We start from the raw sequence: 21,981 nt of genomic DNA on the forward strand, positions 1-21,981 counted from the left end.
TCCGCGTCCTGGTCCTCCAGACCCTCCCAGAGCCTCCGTTAGTGGGTGGGGGAAAATGCTGCCATAGGTCACTGAGGACACCATCCGCGCTCTCATTGGTCAAGACTGAGAAAAGCTCGCCCTCCCATTGGCTGGAGGGCAAGCCCCGAAAAGCCCATTGGCTGCGTTGTCCGCGGGCCTTCGTGGGCTCTGAGGGCGGGCCGAGGTGGCCGGAGGAGGGACCGGGCGGGGGGCTCCCTGTTGCCCTGGTTACGCCGAGGCACGTGTGCAGTCCCGGAAGCGGCTCCGGGAAGCTGCCCAGCGCGCGCAACCGGAGGAATCGCCGCCGGGTACGCTGGGGTCGGGTCCGGCTGGGCCATGGAGCCATTGCCTGAGCCCGCGCCCCGGCCTGGGCCGCGCTGTCTTCTGCTTCTCTCCCTGCTACTGTTGCTGCTGCTGCTACTGCCGGCCCCAGAGCTGGGCCCCGGCCAGGCGCACGCGGAGGAGACTGACTGGGTTCGACTCCCCAGCAAATGCGAAGGTGAGGGGGCGGGGCCCGCGGGGAGTATCCTGCCAGAGGGGCGGGGCGTGCGGGGTAGGGGCGGGGGATGGAAGGTCCTTGGCACCTGAGCTGGAACCTCTTCATTCATTGAAGCTACTGTGTGCCTGGCACTGTGCTGGACGCTGGGGACACAGGGCCGGGCAAGAGATCAGGTCTCGGTGCACCAGGAGCTCTCAAGTCGGTACAAAAGAAGCAGTTATAATCCAGGGTGGTAGATGCCATGATAGAGTAGGTACCGGCTTTGCGGGCCGGGGAAGGAGCATCTAATCTAGCCTGGAGATGGGGGGGAAAGGCTGTGTGGAGAGGGAAGTCAGGAATTCGTATAGGAAGCCCAAGCAGTAATTAGGAGTTAGCTGGGCGAAGAGACGTGAAAAGAGAGAGTCTCTCAGGAAACCGCAGATGCAGAGGCTAAGAAGCAAAGGACAAGTTTGAGGAACTGAAAAGGTCCTTATGACTGTCCTTAGGGTAGGAAAGCCTGAAACTCTCCCCTTTGTGCCCTCACCACAAGCTGATCTGTGTAATTGATAGACTCCCTCACTAGCGTTAAACTCCTTGAGGACAGGGACCTTGTCTCAGATATTTATTCATACAGTGCCTGGTGGGCACCCAGTGAATATTTTTGGAATAAATACAAATAAATGGGGGATTTGGGTGTGTGTGGAGGAAGGAGAAGGGTCTGAGGCCTATGGGGAGAAGAATAGAGGGCCACTTTGGGAGAAGAGTAGATCTGGCCTGGGAGAATTTGGTGAGGGAGGAGGACTTTAGGAATAAGGAGAAAGTGAATCCCAAAGATATAGGGATGGAGGTGTAAAACTTGAGAGAAAGAGCACCAGCACCCAAGCCAGTGATCCAGGACTATGAAGGGCCTACCTTTTCTCCACCCCCACCCCCATTATTTCTAATTTCTCCCCAGACCTTCGCAATCACTCCTTCCTTGCCATCTCCATACCCCCAAACCCCTCCAAAAGTTGGCTATATATCCATTTCATCCCCATTCAAAGCATACAGCAGGCCAAATGTTCCCTAAGCACTGGGAAGTGGGGGTGGGGTGGATTGGGACACATAATCCTTTCATTTGAGAGATGAAAGATGAGATGCTTCAGAGATGAGCCGACTTCACTGGGAGGGCTCTCAGTATGGGTTCTAGCCTGTCCCTCACTCCCATAAATAGGCAGGCAGAGAGTTGGGATGCCCCAGAGAGGGGGGAAGCCCCTTTCACTCTTGCTCTAGTCCTAACCTAGATGGTATGGTTTGGGGTTTCACTTCCTCTCTTTGTTTTCTATCTTAGCCCCTAAGAAGGGACTATTCTCATAGCCTGAGAACCTCACATTTCTTTCCCTTAGGAGGCATTCACAGACTCAGAAGCATAGAGCTTGCAAAGATCTTAGCGATCATTCTAGTCCAGCCTCATTTTGTAGTTAATGGATAAAGACTAATTTAAAAGGGATTTTCAATTACAGGATGGCTTGGTAAAGTCTTAGGCTCCTCTTTTTTTTTTTTTTTTTAAGATTTTATTTATTTGCGAGAGAGAGAATGAGAGACAGAGAGCATGAGAGGGAGGAGGGTTAGAGGGAGAAGCAGACTCCCTGCTGAGCAGGGAGCCTGATGTGGGACTCAATCCCGGAACTCCAGGATCATGACCTGAGCCGAAGGCAGTCGCTTAACCAACTGAGCCACCCAGGCGCCCTAGGCTCCTCTTAATAGGGCTTTTGCTTTTATTTATCATTGTTGCACCTTTGTTATTAAATGCTGACTGTGTATGGCCCACAAAGCCTGCCTCCTGGCTCCATAGTCTGAGTGGAATAGGCCTTGGCACAGAGAAAGGAGAACCTGCCAGGAAAAAGAGTAGGTGGGTGTCCATGAGAGTCTGGGGTCTGTGCCATGAGTCTCCTACAAGTCTAGTTCTGGATGGGATCCCCAGAGGGGGTCTTGAAGAGGTAGGGTTTGGAAGAGTTGGGAAGCAAGGTTGTGATTGATGGGCACAAGAGAGAAAGGTTTCAGCTCCCCAGGGCCTGGAATCCTACACATTGAGGGCGTGGGAGAAGGGGGCGAAAGAGCCAGAAAAATGATGAGCTCACACAGAATGTAGAACAGAGAGGGGGAGGGGGACAGGTGTTGCTGGCTAGAGAGCCAGGGAGGTGAGCCGCCTCAATTCATTGCAGACTCTGAGATCACAGCTTATATTTTGGAATTTTAATGTATTCCAGGTTCTCCAAGCCATCTATTAAATATGTATGTTATAAAATTTTACCAAGCAAGCCTTCAGGGGATGGTTTGTTTTTTTTGTGTGTGTGTGGTGGATTGGCCTACTAAACTCTGCTGTCAGTGTTGTAATAATACTAATGGCACTTGGCCTACAGATCATATTCGTTCAGAGGCATCAGAAGCTGCTCTATCACAAACACAGTCTCTCAGCAGTATTTATTAAGTATACAACACAGACAGAATCCCAGACTAGAGGAATACAGAAAAAGTCCAATACATGATACTCACTTTGGGTATTATTGTAGTTATAGTTGGGGAGCCACAAAGTGACCAAAAGCTCTTCGAACATGGATCCTATAGAGAGAGACCCAGATGAAATCAGAGCAGGTGGGATGGATCCAGAAGAGCTTTCCAGGAGGAGGAGGCTTTTAAAGTGAGGTTGTGGGGCACCTGGGTGGTTTAGTCAGTTAAGCGGCCGACTCTTGGTTTCAGCTCAGGTCCCGATCCCCAAGTCATGAGATCAAGCCCCAAGCTCTGCATCGAGCCCCTCATCGGGCTCTGCACTCAGCCAGGAGTCTGCTTGAGATTCTCTGCCTCTCCCTCTGCCTGTCCTGCTGCACATGTTCTGTCTCTCTGTCTCTCGCTCTCTCTCCAATACATAAAATCTTTAAAAAATAATAATAATGATAAAGTGAGGTTGGGAGAATGGGTAGAAAAGCCCATAGAAGGCATTAAGCGCTCTCCCAGGGCCTCGGACAGGTCACACTTTCTGTGTGAACACTCCTTGCACAGCGGCAATTACTCCATTGGGCTGGATGTAGAACAGAGGAATCTGTTTTCAGCTGTGAATCCCCAGACAGTGCCTGGCACACAGGATTGCTTAGTAACTGTTTGAGGAAGAGTAAGAGAAAACGAGAAGATGAATGTACAGAGCCGGTAGGAACAAGGGCCTCTGGAGGGGATGGAGCAGATGACCTTGGTAGGAGCAGAGAGCTGGTGTTGGAACAGCATATGAAATCAGGTCATAAAACAGGCAGACAAGACCTTTGGGGACAACTGGGAAAATTTGAATATGGAGTGAGTATTAGGTGATATTGGAATTATTTTTCATTTTCCAAGGATCGGTATGGTTTTATGGTTGGTAGAAGAAAGTCCTGGTTCTCAGAGATGCATGAGGACCTTTTGAGGGGTGAAAGATCATGATGTCTGCAACTTACTTTCAAAATGGTTTAGCAAAAACAATGTATATATTGTTGAGATATATTACTATATTATCCTATTATTTTATATTATTATACTGGAGTGAGATTGTGGCAGATTATTAACAAACTGTTGAAATGAGTGGAAGCTGTATAGTTACTCATTGTACTCATTCAGCTTTTCTATATGTTTGAAATTTTAAAATGATTACAGGGGGTGGTGGGGAGAGGCAGGAGGGAGCTGGGAGAAATGGAGTCAGTAGGATAAGGGCCAGGACTGGACAGGGGGCAACGAATCTTGGAGCCAAGTTTCACCCAGTGACCTCCATGTGGTGGTCTGGGGCTAAGTCCTTCCCTGCCCTGAGTGTTGACCCAGTCTGGGAGAGGCACCTACCTTGGTGCATTTGGCTGGGAGCTGGCTCCTTCCTGACAGACTCCTAGGCGCTCAGTAGGCTGTGCCGTGTCTCCCGCCCCCAGTGTGTAAATATGTCGCCGTGGAGCTGAAGTCAGCTTTTGAGGAGACTGGCAAGACCAAAGAGGTGATTGACACAGGCTATGGCATCCTGGATCGGAAGGCTTCCGGAGTCAAGTACACCAAGTCGTAAGTGAAGGGGGGTACCCACTGGCCTGGCCTGCTTTGTTCCTAGAGGCTTCGGAGGCTTGGGGTTCCCTCTCCCTTCCAGCTAGGCAAACCCACCAAAGGGAGGCGGTTCTCACCAATACCTGAGTTTGCCCGCTGGTTTTGCCCCAACTAATTGTGTGGTCTTCATAAATCCCTTCATTCCACTGAGCCTCAGACTTATCTGTCAAAGCAAGACGGTTCGACCGTATCTCATCCCAGATTCTTGGATTTCATGAGCCAATGCAATTTTTTTTTTTAAATTGATAACATAGGATTACCTGCTTTTAATATTACCAGGAATAAATATTAAAAACAAGCCAAAAAAACCCTTCATCAGCCATGATCATCCTTTCAAAATGAAATGTTTTGACATCAAAATTTAATACATTTTGCCGTAGGAAAACATCTAAATACTGAATCATTTAGCTTTATAAAAGATGCCTTCCCATAGAGCTGTTACATTTTGTCTCTCTGGTCTGTGTTCCAGCATTTCAGAGCCCCCAGACCAGATGACCTATCTTCCTTCCAGCTCTGACTTCCCTTTGGTGAGATGCGCAGGTGTTGGGGTAGCAGGGCTGGAGGGACGGACCGCTAACCCCCTGGGGCTGGGAGAGGAGCTCAGTCCCTCTCGTGCTGCTGTCTCTGCAGGGACTTACGGTTAATCGAAGTCACTGAGACCATCTGCAAGAGGCTCCTGGACTATAGCCTGCACAAGGAGAGGACCGGCAGCAACCGGTTTGCCAAGGTTGGATTTGTGCTTGTCCTTCATCCCCATGGGGCAAGGCCTGCATGTGTCTAAGGGGTCTGCTGGTGTGGGTGTGGCTCGAAGATCATGTTTGGGGAGCTTCCATCCTTGGCCTCTTCCCATTCTTCATCGATTAGGGTTTGCATTTCTCACCTCCTGAGCGTGCTCTTTGGTGGCAGTAGGCACAGTTTTTTGTTTTTTTTTTTTAGATTGATTTATTTATTTATTAGAGAGAGAGAACACAAACAGAGGGAGAGGGAGAAGCAGACCTCCTGCTGAGCAGGGAGCCCCATGCAGGGCTCGATCCCAGGACTCTGGGATCATGACCTGAGCCGAAGGCAAACACTTAACGACTGAGCCACCCAGGCGCCCCAGTAGGCACATTTTTAGTGACCGGGGCCATCAGGGCCCTGCCTCAGCCTCAGCCCGAAATGCCCATGTGGAGGCCTGAATACTGGTTCAGGGAGAGCTCAGGAAGTGCAGAACTGTGGGGTTTAGAGGAGATGTCAGAAGACACAGCAGGGTGGGGTGATTACCTAGTCCCTCTGGGCCCACAGGACACTCACCTGGACCTCTGTCAGGGTGCCTGTGTGATATTTAATGCACTTACTATGTGCACGAATGCCCCTGTCCCTGAAGAATGAGCTTCTTACCACAAGGCCCACAGTTCTTTGCTTCAACATCTTCAGTGCCTGGCACATATGGTAAGAGACTTGCCTCCCGTATTTCTCCACCTAAGTACCCTTCTAGTGGAGTTGATTAGTCAGAAACCCCTGGGGAACCTAGAGGAATAGTCTTTTTTTTTTTTTTTTTAAGATTTTATTCATTTATTTGACAGAGAAGGTCACAGTGAGAGAGGGAACACAAGCAGGGGGAGTGGGAGAGGGAGAAGCAGGCTTCCCACGGAGCAGGGAGCCCGAAGCGGGGCTCGATCCCAGGACCCTGGGACCATGACCTGAGCTGAAGGCAGACGCTTAACCATCTGAGTCACCCAGGCGCCCTTTAGAGGGATAGTCTTAAATAGCAGAAGTCTTAGATTTAAAATTTAGGGGTGCCTGGGTGGCTCAGCTGGTTAAGTGGCTGACTCCCTTTTTTTTTTTTTTTTAAAGATTTATTCATTAGAGAGAGCGCGAGCGTGTGTGTGCTGCAGGGAGGGAGAGGGAGAAAGAGTCTCAAGCACACCCTGTGTTGAGTGCAGAGCCTGATGCGGGGCTCCATGCAGAGCTCAATCTCACAACCCTCAGATCACGATCTGAGCCAAAACCAAGAGTCAGACGCCCAACTGACTGTGCCACCCAGTTGCCCCAAGCATCTGACTCTTGATCTTAGCTCAGATCTTGATCTCAGGGTTGTGAGCTCAAGCCCTGCATTGGGCTCCAAGCTGGGAGTGGAGCCTCTTTAAAAAATAAAAAAATAATTAACATAAGAATAAAAAAAATTAAAAAAAAAATTAAAAAAATAAAATAATGTAAAATGAAAAAAAAATAAAAAAAATAAAATAATAAAATAAAGGGGTGCCTGGGTGGCTCAGTCAGTTAAGTGTCTGCCTTCGGCTCAGGTCATGATCCCAGGGTCCTGGGATTGAGCCCTGCTTCGGGCTCCCTGCTCAGCCGGGAGTCTGCTTCTCCCTCTGTCTGCTGCTCCCCCTGCTTGTGCTCTTTCTCGCTCTGATAAGTAAATAAATAAAATATTTAAAAATTAAAATTTGTATGCATTTTGTATTCTACTCAGTAATAAACCCATGTTTTGCATTAATATAAAAATGTTTAAAACTATTTTCCATAGCAATAAAATTAGAAACAATCTAATCATTCACCAGTGGCTAAATAAATTGATACGGCCATTCAGTGGACAAAACAAAGAATGAGGTAGCTCTTTATGAATTGAATTCAAATTGTCTCCAAGTTCTGTTATTCAGTAAAAAAGGCAAAGGGCAGAATAGTGTGGCTGATATATACTACCACTTGTGTAAGAAGTGGGGGCAAGAGAGGAGGATATATTTGTATGTATATTTGCTTGTATTTGCCCGCATCACCTCTGGAAAGAAAGAGGAAATGGACAGTGTGTAGATGGACTCTCCAGGGAGAAGACCTAGGGAGCTGGCAGAAATATTTTTACAGAACCAAGAGTTCTCCCTGCCACGCCTATGCTCCCTTCCGACCCAGGAAAGACACAAGCCCCAGGAAGAAGCTGGAGTGGGGAGTGGGTCTAGACGTGGGGGAGCACGTGTTCCCGGCCACAGTGAGGGGAAAGAGCCAAGACACACTTAATTCCTGGAAAAGGAGTTTCCATTCAAAGGGCCTGAAGGCAAACAGCAATCCTTTTTGAAAGCTTGAGGTGTGAGAGAAATGATAGGGTGTGTGTGTTGTATGTAGGGGTTGTGGGGGCAGGCCTGAAAGGGGAGAGGAAGGTGAGGTCAAGTGTGAGAAGCCTTGGAGGGTCCTGACTCCTCAGTGCTGGGTCCTCGGGCCTCCAGCGCCACCCAGAAAGGAGGGTGGGAATTGGTGGACACTCTCAGCCTCTCAGGCCCTGCTGCCTCTTCTAGGGCATGTCGGAGACCTTTGAGACACTGCACAACCTGGTCCACAAAGGGGTCAAGGTGGTGATGGATATCCCCTACGAGCTGTGGAACGAGACCTCTGCAGAGGTGGCTGACCTCAAGAAGCAGGTACGGGCCTCTCGGCCCGCAGAGGCTGCCCTGCTCACCGGGGCGGCTGGGGACCGGGTCTATGGCTGAGGAGGACCACTGAGAGCTGGGGGAGGGGGGAGCTCTGGTCAAGTCGTCTCACCTCGCTGGCTTCAGTTTCCTCAGGGGAATCACAGCCACCTGCCTGTCCTGCAGTGGGTTGTGAGACTCGGCTGAGCCCCCTCCCCCCCCACCGCCCCCGGGGAGCGAGTCAGTGCTGGGGCTTTGCCAACGTGCCGTGTTGTGATTCATAGTGCGACGTGCTGGTGGAAGAGTTTGAGGAGGTGATCGAGGACTGGTACCGGCATCACCAGGAGGAAGACCTGACTCAGTTCCTCTGCGCCAATCACGTCCTGAAGGGCAAGGACACCAGTGAGTGGGAGGGAGGGCGAGGGCAGGGCGGGTGGGCCCTCTGTTCTACCGCTCACTCCCCCTCAGGGGAGGTAGGTTGGGAGAAGACAGAAGAGAAATAAGAAATAGAAGACGTCCTAGCAGCTCTGCCCTTGGGGAGCTTGAGGGGACAGGGTGGAGTAAGAGGTACCGAAACCAGGTGCAGAATCACACGAAGGGAACTACAGTGAGGCAGGAGGCAGGGACTCGTGGGGCGCCAGTTCCAGTTGTCGCTTCCGCACGCCCCCCCCCGCCCCTGTCAGTGCTCTGCCCCCAGCAAACCAGTCCGTTGCGGGTGTCTCTCCTCACCTCAGGTTGCCTGGCAGAGCAGTGGTCCGGCAAGAAGGGGGACACAGCCGCCCTGGGAGGGAAGAAATCTAAAAAGAAGAGCAGCAGGGTCAAGGCATCGGGCGGCGGCAGCAAACAGAGGAAGGAGCTAGGTGGCCTGGAGGAAGACCCCAGCCCCGATGAGGATGAGGGCATCCAGAAGGCGTCCCCTCTCACACACAGCCCTCCGGATGAGCTTTGAGGCTAACCCAGTGCCCCCTGTACCGAGACCCCTGACCTGAAGCTGAGGAATCTGGGACCCCACTCTGGCCGGCAGACAGCTGTCCTGCTCCAGGTCCTCCCTGCCGGGCCGGCTTGCCACCAGGAAAGACACGGTGGGGGGAAGAACTCGCCTCCTCCCTCCGCCCAGCGGCTCTCCCGACCCTGGCTTCCGGGGGGCCCTGCGATTTCCCGCCTGCCGAGGACTCTGGTGTGAACTCAGCAGGGGCAGGTGTGGGGCCCATGGGGAGGGCACCCCGGCCTTCACCTCCCCTCACTCCTCTCCAACGGGGAAGCAGGACTGCAGGCCATCCCACCCCCGCTTACCCCCTCCTGTGGACACCTGGCACTCTGCCCGGCCCTCCCCAGGGCTCACAGAGTAAAAACCTTTTGGCCTTTTTGTTCCAATTTTTGAGTCCCCTCCAGCTCCTCAGAGAGGCCTGGAGCCCCTGTTGCTCTTCCTTGCCCCTCACCTTCCAGCCTTGGGGGCCGAGAATGAAGAGGCAGCTCCCATCCTCCCATTATTGAGGCTGGACTGCCGGCTCTGGGGAATGGCAGGTGCAGGGATGGCCTGGGTTGTTCTGGGGTGAGGCCCTGCCCCTCAGCTGCCTTTGGACTCCCTGAGCTCCCCAGGCCAGGAAGGGCCTGACTTGTGCCCTGGGCACCTGGCTGCCCTCCATCCTCTCTTCTCTCCCTGAAGGCCTTCCCATTTGTTGTGTAGACTGTTTACTGATGACCTCACCAGATTCCACCCCTCCTTCCCATCTGCATCTGCCCTGCTTGTTGGTCTTGAACCTTGTTCCCTGATGACCACAAATTACCGCTCTGCTCCTTCTAATTGTTGTGCCTGGAGGGGAGGACACCCCAGTCCCCCAACAGCCAGTTACACCACATTCTCTGGGAGCAGGGGAGGAACAGGAAGCGTGGCCTCTAGGGGGAAGTCGTGGGAGGCCCAGGCACCTCCCCATTCTGTCCCGAGGTCAGGGATCACAGCGCTCAGTAGCAGTAGTAATGATAACTGCACACCCTCGCGGTGCTTTAACTCGAACCCTTACAGCTCCCGTGGGGTGGGTGTCGTTAGCCTCATTTTGTAGAAGACAAAACTGAGGCTCACATGAGGTGACACAGCCAAAGTCCTGCTGTTAGTAAGTGTCCAGGGGCACTCAGACTCTGGATTCAGACTCTGGGTCTGTTGTGTTTCCACCACCCCATGGCTGCCACCTCCTTTCCCCAGCACCTAGCACTGGCAGCGTGATCCACATTGAACTGTTTTGGTTTCTTAGCCATAACTCCACCCCTACCAGCAAACCTCTTTTCCAAGTAAAGGAGGAAGCAGCTATGGCTTCTCAGAAGGAGACAATGGCAGGAGGTCCTGCCAGGCCGGGCCCCCGCCCCAGCCCCACAGACCCCGTCGTGCTCCTGGCCTGGGCCTGGTGGGCAGGGGCGGGGGTGCACTGCCGGAGCGCCCCAGACTCCAGCTCCAGTGAAATGCTCCAGGGTCCGAACTAACTGAGGGCGAGGGGCCCCCTTGCAGCCTGGGCTCAGGCCTTCTCCCCTGAGGTGGGACAGCCAAGGCCAGAGAGGGTGGAGCAAACTGGAAGCTTTTTTCCTCCAGTTGGTGAGGCTTCCAAGAGGTCCTTGGAGGATACTTTTTTGGTTTAGTCCCCCTGCCCCCACCCATCTCTAGGACTGGTGCTGCCCCCTGTTGAAGGCGCTGTGGGCAGTGAGATTCCAGTCGAGACTCAGGTCCCACCCTGGGCTCTGGGGGTGGAGCTCAGGGCTGGGAAACCATTTGCCGCTGCCTGAACTGTCTAGGATTTCATGGCTAGTCTCTGATAACCCCATTGTGTCACTGACCCAGAGCACTTCAGTGCCTGGCTTATGTCTGTCCCCAGAGCTTCATTGGTCCTTCAGGTAGGATGGGACAAAGACCTATCCCTTTGCTGGGGTGTGGGCCCAGTGGCCCAATCCAGGCCCTGTCCCAGACCAGAGGGCAGACGGCACCGTGACTGCTTTGCTCTTTGACCTGTGGCTGCTGCGTGAATAGCCCCTTCCTCCCCCTACCCCCCACGAGGGCCGAGGGCCCGGTGTGTTGCACATGCACTAGCTCTCCACCCACCTACCCCACCCCTGCCCCGGCCCAGCCTAGAAGAGCCAGAGGCGAGATCCAGCTTCCCAGGTTTTTCTTTTCTTCTCCCCACCACACATACAGGCCTTTCTGAACCTGAATATCACCTCCCACTTTCCCACACCCCTTCTCTCCATAAGGTAAGGGGACTGGCTGAGCTCAAGTTAACCAGATTTTAGTCCCTTTAGTAGAAATCCTGTTAGAACAGGGTTTCTTAAACTCACTTGAACATGAGTGTCATATGGAATGCCTGTTAGATGACTGGGCCCCACCTCGATCTGCTGGCTTGGGGACCTAGGAGTCTGCTTGTTTAACAAAGCTCTCATGGTCCTTAAGATGAGGCCGGCTGGAGCCCACCACAGCAGGGGAAACAGGGTGTTGTGCTAAGAGGGGGCAGGACCTCCATGAAGTCAAGGTCAGGGTCTTGTCCTTAGAGACACAACTAGTCAGAACTTCAGAGAGGATCTGTCTCTGCCAGAAACTTGCATCGTCCGGAACCACAAAGGCTCATGGACCAACCAGAAAGCCCGTTTCTTACACAGGCCCTGATAGTGAAATCTCAGGGGTTGGGGCTGTGGTCTCGGGTGGCTGCACAGGGACTCTGTATTCATTTTATTTATTTTTTATTTTATTTTTAGAGAGGGTGGGGAGGGGCAGAGGGGGAGAGAGAGAATCTTAAGCAGGCTCCACACCCAGCGTGGAGCCCAACGTGGGGCTCGATCCCACAACCCCGAGATCATGACCCGAGTGGAAAGCTTAACTGACTGAGCCACCCAGGCGCTCCTCTGTATTCATTTTAGAGGGCAATTTCTAGAAAGCGGTTTCCTCTATTTCCCAGTTCCTGGATGCTATCCCCATGCAGCATCTTTTTTGCAAGTTAGAAGATGGTACTCTTCACACCTTTGACTTCCATCTGTCAGAAAGTCATTTATTTAACATAAGTTTTGTGAGAATAAGACACTTGGCCGCCAGAGCATAACGAATGGACGAGCCCGTGTGGTTTGCGATAGGAATGGCAGTCCCTTAGATCCGGAACCTTGGCTCAACACACAGCCAGCCACATGTCCCCAGCGGCCGTGCGGCCCTTCAGTTCACGAGTGAGAGCAAAATGCCTTTTCTTGTTTTTTTGTCTTAAAGCCTGTTTTTTGCGACAGATGCACGGTCTGCACCTGACTGGTTTAGAGGAGGGCTCCGTGGGCTGGGCCTCAAAGCAGAGGCAGCGGAATCCCTCTTGAGCTTCCCCTGATGGCTCTAGTAAGTTTCACGGCAATAACAGCAGCCGCTAGTTTTTGTTTTTTATTTTATTTTATTTCTTTATTTTTTTTAAACATTTTATTTATTTATTTGACAGAGAAAGACACAGTGAGAGAGGGAACACAAGCAGGGGGAGTGGGAGAGGGAGAAGCAGGCTTCCCGCAGAGCGGGGAGCCCGATGCGGGGCTCGATCCCAGGACCCTGGGATCACGACCTGAGCCGAAGGCAGACACTTAACAACTGAGCCACCCAGACGTCCCGCAGCCACTAGTTTGAGTCCCGTGTGACAAGCCCAGCTCACCGTGCTTTATGTACTGATTGACCACGGCTCTGGCCTCAAGCCCGGGGATTCCTAAAAACTACTGAAGTAAAACACACATACAGGAAAACATACCTAAGTGGACAGCTCACTGGTTTTTTACAAACTGAACACCTAAGTCACCAGCACCCAGCTCCTGAAAGACATGATTACCAGCGCACCCCTCCCCCACAGACATATCTCCCACCACAAAAAGAACAGGGACTTTTGTCTGTTTGGTTCACTGTTCTATCCCCAGCACTTAGCCTAGTACCTGGCACAGAGTAGCTGCTTAATAAGTAGCTGCTGAATGAATGAAGCACAGGAAGGTTAAGTAACTTTTCGAAGGTCACACATTCTGTAAGTGGCCCATGCAGGTTAGGAGCCCCGGTGGACCGGCTTCAGTGTCTTGGGGCAGAGGCATGATGCCAGAGCACCCTGCAGCTATGGCCCGGCTTGGGCACCATCCCCCGCTTCCATGGCTCTCTTCTAGAAGGCAGACAGCTACAGTCTTCAGAGTTCAACGTGGGGAATGCAATTAGGAGGGAGATAATTTTCAAACCTTTCTCCCTTTTCAGAGTTTATAGTTGTGTATAACTGAAAGCCAGCTTGACCCTTATGCCGCTTTCAAGGGCTGGCGTTTTTGTTGTTTTTAAGTAACCTCTACACCCAACGTGGGGCTCAAACTTACAACCCCAAGATCAAGAGTCACATGCTCTGCCGACTGAGCCAGCTAAGGGCCCCTCAAGGGCTGGCTCCTGTTTACAGTTTTTTGAAGAGGAAGCCAAATTTATTCATTCTTTAAAATTATATTCTCCATCTACTAAGGTGGTACCGGCCAATAGAACTTAAACTTCCATGAAAATGATTATGATTCTTAATAAGGAGGTGTTGTTGCACATTGAGAGGGGGAGAGAAGCAGGTTGAGCCAGTCACCAGTTCCAGGGGTGGTAACATCTATCACCACCAACCCCCCTAAAATATATAAATATATAAAAGGTTCTCTGTTCAAAAAGGAGAACAAAACGAAAAAAGATCCTCAAGGGGCACCTGGGTGGCTCAATTTGTTAAGCATCTGACTCTTGATCTCAGCTCAGGTCTTGATCTCAGGATCATGAGTACAAGCCCCGCGTTGGGCTCCACACTGGGCATGGAGCCTACTTAAAAAACGAAAAGGGGCGCCTGGGTGGCTCAGTTGGTTGAGCGACTGCCTTCGGCTCAGGTCATGATCCTGGAGTCCCGGGATCGAGTCCCACATCGGGCTCCCCGCTGAGCAGGGAGCCCAAAAAAAAAAACCACGCCCCCTGCTGTGTTCTCTCTGTCTCCCTGTGTCTCTCTCTGTCAAATAAATAAATGAAATCTTAAAAAAAAAAAAAAAAAAGGATGCCATGTGCAAAGTCAGCTGGTTCAACAAGCAATGCTTACTTAGCCTGTTACCAGGGCTCAACTAGTGTATCATTTTTTTTTTTTTAAGATTTTATTTTATTTTATTTTATTTTGACAGAGAGAGACCCAGCGAGAGAGGGAGCACAAGCAGGGGGAGTGGGAGAGGGAGAAGCAGGCTTCCCGCCGAGCAGGGAGCCCGATGCGGGGCTCGATCCCAGGACCCTGGGACCATGACTTGAGCCGAAGGCAGACGCTTAACGACTGAGCCACCCAGGCGCCCCTAGTGTATCATTTTTATGTGGAAGAACAGCTCAGTGAGCAGATTGGTATACACTGAAGAGATCTTACTGGACATTAGCACACCTTAAAACTACTTGTAACAAAGTGTGAAATGGTCAAAGAAAACCACTCTTCTTACACAGTGGTGGATTCTTATAGGTGCACTAAGCTTAAAGGAGCCACCTTTAATTAGTGTTGCAATCCACTAATGTAGGGACCAATTTTACACTCACTTAACAGGACTTTATTAAAGCAAATTAAGTCTTATATGGTATATTAAAAAGTCCAAAAAAGGAATCCGTTGTGATATATCTGCTAGCAGAGTCCATGTGGGTGGGTGGCTTCCCTCCCCTCCCCCAGTGTCCCAGTGTCCCAGTGTTCAATCTGGGGAGACAGCAGACAAGAGATTTCTTCCAGCAGCTTTGGCCTAGAGTTTGGAAATTGGTGTCCGTCCTCTGAAAAACTAATTTCTACCTCTTCTGAATCTAAACAAAAACAGGATGTCCTTCACTTGTGGTTACTGTACATACATACTTCACAATTCTAGGATTTTAATGTGTCTTCAAATTGGAATAGCCTGGGAGTTTGTCCAGCTGCAGCCATATTCCTAAGCTAAGGTCTTTTGGCAAACATCACATATTTCGGGATGAAGAATTTACCCTTTTCAACTAATCCCAAGTAAGTACTGCATTTTATTTATTTATTTATTTTATTTTATTTTATATTTTAAGATTTTATTTATTTGACAGAGAGAGAGACAGCGAGAGAGGGAACACAAGCAGGGGGAGTGGCAGAGGGAGAAGCAGGCTTCCCGCGGAGCAAGGAGCCCGATGTAGGGCTCGATCCCAGGACCCTGGGATCACGACCTGAGCCGAAAGCAGACGCTTAACAACTGAGCCACCAGGCGCCCCAATTTATTTATTTTTTTAAAAAATATTTATTTATTTATTTGACAGAGAGAGACACAGCGAGAGAGGGAACACAAGCAGGGGGAGTGGGAGAGGGAGAAGCAGGCTTCCCGCCGAGTAGGGAGCCCGATGCGGGGCTCGATGCAGGGCTCGATGCGGGGCTCGATCCCAGGATCCTGGGACCATGACCTGAGCCGAAGGCAGATGCTTAACAACTGAGCCACCCAGGTGCCCCAAGTACTGCATTTTTAAAATGTCTCCTATTCTTATTTTCAGTTAAGTCAAACTGTAAATTGATTTAGATTCTGTGATCTTCTCTTCCACAGCCCAGGGCCTCACATTTAGTTTCTCTAAAATTCACCGAACTAACAAGTAAAACAAAAGGCAATTTCCGTATGTATCAGTGGGCAGAGGGCATGGACAATTTAGGGATGAAGAACTGCAATTATTTGGTCCATTTTGGTGGCAATTGAAGATTACAGCACTTAGATAATAATAGTTCTACCTTGTAAGATATCAAGGAATAACATCTTCATGTAGAGAAGAATTGAAACATTTGATTTGGGTGACAGTATTAATAGAAAAATTTCATTTGAAAAATGATTTGATTATAATTATCCAAGTGTTCACTCTCTTGAAAAATTGTGGGAGCGTTTTAAATGTTCAGAACTTAGGGAATGATTAAACAAGTCACAACACATCTACTCAATGTAGCCATTGAAAGCATGATTAAGGCCAAATAATTTAAGGTCAAGAGAAGAAAACATGCTTTTGATGGTTAAAAGTTAAAAAAGAAAAGAAAGAAAGAAAGAAAAAAGGCCCATGAAATGTCATGTGTGTTATGATGTTGACATTTTTTAAAATGCCTCTGGATGAGAAAGGAATCAAATAATTATTAACTTCAGAACAAAAATCTTGTCTTTCAAATAGAAAGTACACTTACAAGCTACTCAAAACCTTTATTTTTTTTTAATCCAAATTTACCACCAGTATTCATTTTATTTAAAAAAATCATATTATGGCTCTGTGGGTAAAATTATATGTTTCTCAAAAATTGTAAGCATCAATATTTAAATAAAAGCCAAATATTTAAATAAAATTCCTTATCAGTATGGAGAGTATGGCCTTTATCGCCTAAAGGCTGCAAACCAATCACAAAAATGTTATACAAACATTCAGAGGTGTGCATTATGCCAAAAATTCAAACAACTTTGTTTTAAAACGGGTAAGAGAAAAATAAGAGCTGAAATCATTTCTGGACAAGAAAAAGTTCCTGGGGATTGTCTTGTCTTTAAATATTGAGGACAGGGGGCGCTTGGGTGGCTCAGTCAGTTAAGCCTCCGACTCTTAATTTCTGCTCAGGTCATGATCTCACGGTTGTGAGATAGAGCCCCGCATGGGACTCCACGCTGGGTGTGAAGCCTGCTTGGGATTCTCCCTCTCCCTCTGCCTCTCTGCCCCTCCCCCCTCCCTCTCTCTCTAAAAAAATAAGAAAAAAATATATATAAATAAAATCTTTTTAAAAAGTAAGTGGAAAAGAAAGCAGTAGTAAGGGAAAAAATAATAAATTGCCCTAGGCCACTTATCTATATATTTGTAATTCCCGGTACTGTGCCCTTCTCAGCCTGTTGCCAAAGACCTGTCTATAGGGTCAGCATGAGCACAAGACTCCATTACTTGGGCAAGGCAAGCCCATTTGAGGCAGTCTGTGTGCTAAAAATAGAAAGTTAAGAATGATTATATAATCTTTGGGGTTCCTCCCGCTCCTAGATTCTACAGATAATGAAAGGGTGAGCGGAGGGGAGCCTCCTTCATTCTACATTTCATACTTAGCTCCTTCTGAAGCCAGAAGAACAAAGATAGGTGGGGAAGGCCGTTCTTGCTGTCTTGGGGTTCACTGAGGGGCATCATATTGCTGAATCCATCTCAGTCCAGGATCTTGTCCTAGGAAGAGACCTTCTGCTTTGGGGAAGAAGGGTAGAGGTACACTAACCAAACCAAGGGGCCAATTTATGAAGCGACAGTGAGCAATATAATAGCAAGGGCACCAAGCATTTCCACCCCTAAGCCTGGATTTCCCACCCTGTGGGTACCTCTGTCGAAAGCAGATAGTGTTTACAAAATTAAAACTTTTAGGGTGCGTGGCTGGCTCAGACAGGTAAGCGGCCAACTCTTTTTTTTTTTTTCTTTTAAAGATTTTATTTATTTGACAGAGAGAGAGACAGCGAGAGAGGGAACACAAGCAGGGGGAGTGGCAGAGGGAGAAGCAGGCTTCCCGCGGAGCAGGGAGCCCCATGTGGGGCTCGATCCCAGGACCCTGGGATCATGACCTGAGCCGAAGGCAGCCGCTCAACTGACTGAGCCACCCAGGGGCCCCGCGGCCAACTCTTGATTTTGGCTCAGGTCATGATCTCAGGGTGGTGAGCTCAAGCCAAGCCCCAGGTGGGGTTCTGTGCTCAGTGAGGAGTCAGCTTGTCCCTCTCCCTCCTCTCTTGTTCTCCACCCACCGCCCCCTCCTGCACTCTGTCACGTTGCCTCTCTCTAAAATAAGTGAATAGATAAAATCTTTAAAAAAAAAACAAACCCTAAAACTTTTAGGGGTGCCTGGGTGGCTCAGTCGGTTAAGTGCCCAACTCATGATTTTGGCTGGGGACATGATCTCAGGGGCTGTGAGATGGAGCCGGTGTCTGGCTCTGCACTAGGCATGGAGCCTCCTTGAGACTCTCTCTCCCTCTCCCCCTGTCCCTCCCCCCCCCAAAAAAATTTTAAAAATAACAAACTTTTAGAGGCACCTGGCTGGCTCAGTCACAGTAAAGCATGTGATTCTTTTTTTTTTTTTTAAGATTTTATTTATTTATTTGACAGAGAAGGAGAGAGAGAGCGCACAAGCAGAGGGAGAGGGAGAAGCAGACTCCCCACTGAGCAGGGAGCCTGATGCGGGTCTCATCCCAGGGCCCTGGGATTATGACCTGAGCTGAAGGCAGACACTTAACGACTGAGCCACCCAGGCGCCCCAAAGCATGCAATTCTTGATCTCAGGATTGTGAGTTCCAGCCCCATGTTTGGTGCAGAGATCACTCAAAAATAAAATCTTTTTTTTTTAAGTGAGATTTTTATTTTTATGTTTATTTATTCATTATTTAAAAAAAAAATTTGTGGTGATGCTGGGTTTCAAACAGGGGCCTCAAACAGTAAATAGTGCTTAGCAGCCTGCCTGTCGGTGAAGAGTTGGGAGGAAAGGGTCGACCTCGCCTTAGCCGACTCAGGGAAAAGCTTCATGCGTTACCTCCACGACAGGGGAGCACCTGGCTTCAGGTGGGCAGATGATTCGCTGGGCCAGAACTGCTCCTGGACTTGGGTGGCCAGACTAGCATTATCCCCAGATACTCCCTCTTCCTCCCTTTCCTGGCTGACGAGGGCCTCCTGCAGCGGACAATCCTTCTTTAGATATGCTGATACCTTCCTTCGCTGGGGACGGTCCAGTCCGAGGCGCTGAGCTCGGAGTGGACTGGGAAGTTTTCTTTCCTTCCTATCCAGCTTAGGTGGCGGAGGAGTGGGCGATCTTACTGGCCCCTCCCCGGTCCTCCTGAGGCCGGGCTGAAGGCGGTGGGGGGCTGGGAGGGCCCTTTCCCGCCAGGGGGTCGCCCAGAGGGCTGGCTCTTCCCGCCGGCGAGAAGGGCTGGTTCCGATTGCCCGCAGCGCCCTCCCCGAGGCCGCGAGCCCAGCAGGGGCGTGTCCCCGTGCTCACCTGCCATTGGGCGGGGGGGCGGCCGGCCTCGGCCAGGGCCGTACTCTATAAATGCGGAGCGGGCCGGCCGCCGAGCCAGGCGCGCCGCAGGATGGTGGACAGCGTGTACCGCACCCGCTCCCTGGGGGTGGCGGCCGAGGGGCTCCCGGACCAGTACGCGGACGGAGAGGCGGCGCGCGTGTGGCAGCTCTACATCGGGGACACCCGCAGCCGCACGGCCGAGTACAAGGCCTGGCTGCTCGGGCTGCTGCGCCAGCACGGCTGCCAGCGGGTGCTCGACGTGGCCTGCGGCACCGGGTGAGCCGGGGCGGGGGGCGGCGGGGGGCGGCGGGGGGGCGGGGCGGGCCGCGGGGTGGAGCGGGCGGGAGGCGGGGCCGAGAGCACCCAGGGTGCGCGGGGGCTGTGGGCACCGCAGGGTGGGGACGGCCGGCTCCTCGGGGCGACGCGGCGGCCGGGCTTTGGGGCCGGACCGACGGAAGCTCTCAGGGGCCCCGGCTCTGGCACTGCTCCCCAGTGATGGCCTTGGGCAGTGTTAACAGTTAACAGTCGTTCAATATTTGCCCGCGCCACGCGCTGTGCCAGGAGCTGCCTCTACGTCCATTTTTAAGGTCCTTACGAAACCTCTTGAGGTAAGGAGTGATGTCCCACTTACGGCTGTGAGAAAACCTGCTTCAGAGGAGCGGAGGCCCTCTACCAGCGGAGACGAGATTCAGACCCGTGCTGGTTAGGGTCGGGCTATACCGCCTGCCCGAGCACGGCTTCCTCAATCCCGGGAGCCGCAGGCTGCCCCATCTCCCCAAGCGGGGCTGACACCGCCTACTCACAGCGCTGCCGTGAGATTAGTGCGCACTGGTAGAGGGCCTGGCTCCGAACGGGTGCTAAAGAAACAAAACCAAAAAGTTGCTACCTGGTGGTAAGGCACCGAGTGAGGAACCTCATTTGAGGTCCGTGGAGAGGGCCCGGGGCGAGGAAGAAGAGGAATGGACTCAAGACGCAAGTGTCCAGCACAGGGCCTCTTCCTGGCCTTCCCAGGCCCCCTGACTGCCCCTCTCTGCCTCTCCCCTCCGGGCCTGCCCAGGGTGGATTCCATCATGCTGGTGGAAGAGGGCTTCAGCGTGACCAGTGTGGACGCCAGTGACAAGATGCTCAAGTACGCGCTTAAAGAGCGCTGGAACCGGCGGCACGAGCCAGCCTTCGACAAGTGGGGTACGCAGGTCCAGTCAGGCCCTCCCTGCCCAGCACCCCCGGCCGCGGTGCTCTCTGCCCTGGGCTCCTTTAGCTCCTGTGCGGGGGGGTGCTTGTTTTCCTTAAGGGAACAGCAAAATTACTTTCCCTGGAAAGGGAGGCTTAGGCACCAGAATGAGGTATCTGGTAATGCGCGGCTAGTTTTTTGTTTTGTTTTGTTCTGTTTTAAATTTATTTGAGAGAGACAGAGATAGTGAGAGAGAGAGAGCACAAATGGGGAGGAGAGGGAGACGCAGGCTCCCCACAGAGCAGGGAGCCCGATGCGGGACTCGATCCCAGGACCCTGGGATCATGACCCGAGCCGAAGGCAGACACTTAACCGACTGAGCCACCCAGGCGCCCTGCGCGGCTAGTTTTAATGATGTTTGTAATGTCTTCTCCCTTCTCCCAAATAAAAACCGGTAAGCGCAGAGCCTTTCTTCTCAATCACAGCTTCCTCCCCCCTTGACCCCTCCTTCCCTTCACCCTCCATATCCGTAATAATCCCCTCCCCCTAACTGGATGGGGAGTCCCCATGTGTCTTTAAGGGGAAACTGAGGCAGGGCTGCACTTGGTGTAGGTGGGTACCGCTGGGGCCATGGTGCCACCCTGACCCCTCTTCCCCCTCCTGGTCCCAGTCATCGAAGAAGCCAACTGGATGACTCTGGACAAAGATGTGCCCCAGCCACCGGGGGGTGGCTTCGATGCTGTCATCTGCCTTGGAAACAGTTTTGCCCACTTGCCAGACTGCAAAGGTGAGACAGGGTGTGGCCTGGAGCCTGGCCCTTGCTTTGAGCTGTACTTCTTTCCACAGACCCCTAGGTGCCTGCTCTCCTGCCAGAGCAGACTCCCGTTTTCTGCTCCTCTCTGCCTTGGCATCGGTATCCCCAGGGAGGAGAAAGATGGGAGGGAGGCTGGAGCTCGGGGCCCTCAGCAGACGCAGCCTCTCTGCCCCTGCCCGGAGCTCAGGAGACCAGAGCGAGCACCGGCTGGCACTGAAGAACATCGCAAGCATGGTGCGGTCGGGGGGCCTGCTGGTCATCGATCATCGCAACTACGACCACATCCTCAGCACAGGCTGTGCACCTCCAGGGAAGAACATCTACTATAAGGTGGGGCCCCTGAGGGTGGGAGGCCCAGAATGGGGGATGTGATCCCAGGGTCCAGGCTGCACGGTGGTTGCAGAGGCTAATGCAGCCTGCACCACCGCCTACAGAGTGACTTGACCAAGGACATCACGACATCCGTGCTGACGGTGAACAACAAAGCCCACATGGTGACCCTGGACTATACAGTGCAGGTGCCGGGGGCTGGCCAGGATGGTTCTCCCGGCTTGAGGTACCCACTGGGCTCAGCAGGGGGTGAAGGGGGGTGGTGTTGAGGCCACCAGTCCTCATGGCTGCCTGGGGGCTCTGTTGCAGTAAATTCCGGCTCTCCTACTACCCACACTGTTTGGCTTCCTTCACGGAGTTGCTCCGAGCAGCCTTCGGGGGCAAGTGCCAGCACAGCGTCCTGGGTGACTTCAAGCCTTACAAGCCGGGCCAGGCCTACATTCCTTGCTATTTCATCCATGTGCTCAAGAGGACGGACTGAGCGCTGAGCGTGGCCTCAGCTCCTACAACCCTCTGCCCAGGCACTGCCAGATCTGGCTGGGGAGGTGGGGACTAGTGGCCCCATATCAAGGCCATCCCCCAGCGCAGATCCTGGGGTTTGGGGAGGGGCAGACCGCTGCTGCGGGTGCAGGGATTTGGGTTCAGGCAAATGGAAGTGTGAGCAATACAGTCTGTGCCTTTTTCAGTCCCCGCATGCCTTGTGTTTCTGT

The 21,981-nt window shown here is 51.8% G+C and overlaps 2 protein-coding genes across 3 annotated transcripts; both read left to right on the forward strand.

The window, feature by feature from the left end:
- The first annotated feature begins 200 nt into the window (after positions 1-200).
- Positions 201-9,342, forward strand: CNPY3 (canopy FGF signaling regulator 3). 2 transcript variants are annotated; one of them, XM_034990311.1, is made up of 6 exons: positions 201-520; positions 4,423-4,546; positions 5,216-5,312; positions 7,858-7,980; positions 8,253-8,370; positions 8,703-9,342. In XM_034990311.1, exons 1-6 carry the CDS (start codon positions 358-360, stop codon positions 8,915-8,917), a joined length of 840 nt encoding a protein of 279 aa, XP_034846202.1. In that variant the 5' UTR covers positions 201-357; the 3' UTR covers positions 8,918-9,342. The 2 variants fall into 2 exon arrangements, with proteins under 2 accessions (XP_034846202.1, XP_034846203.1); XM_034990312.1 differs by having other exon boundaries at positions 8,899-9,342.
- An 8,997-nt stretch (positions 9,343-18,339) lies between these two features.
- Positions 18,340-21,956, forward strand: GNMT (glycine N-methyltransferase). The gene is made up of 6 exons (XM_034990310.1): positions 18,340-19,232; positions 20,014-20,141; positions 20,798-20,914; positions 21,129-21,271; positions 21,376-21,497; positions 21,581-21,956. Exons 1-6 carry the CDS (start codon positions 19,027-19,029, stop codon positions 21,750-21,752), a joined length of 888 nt encoding a protein of 295 aa, XP_034846201.1. The 5' UTR covers positions 18,340-19,026; the 3' UTR covers positions 21,753-21,956.
- The last annotated feature ends 25 nt before the right edge of the window (positions 21,957-21,981 follow it).

The sequence above is a fragment of the Mirounga leonina genome, unplaced genomic scaffold, assembly GCF_011800145.1.
Source record: "Mirounga leonina isolate KUSES-001 unplaced genomic scaffold, KU_Mleo_1.0 Mir_53, whole genome shotgun sequence".
Taxonomy (NCBI): Eukaryota; Metazoa; Chordata; class Mammalia; order Carnivora; family Phocidae; genus Mirounga; species Mirounga leonina.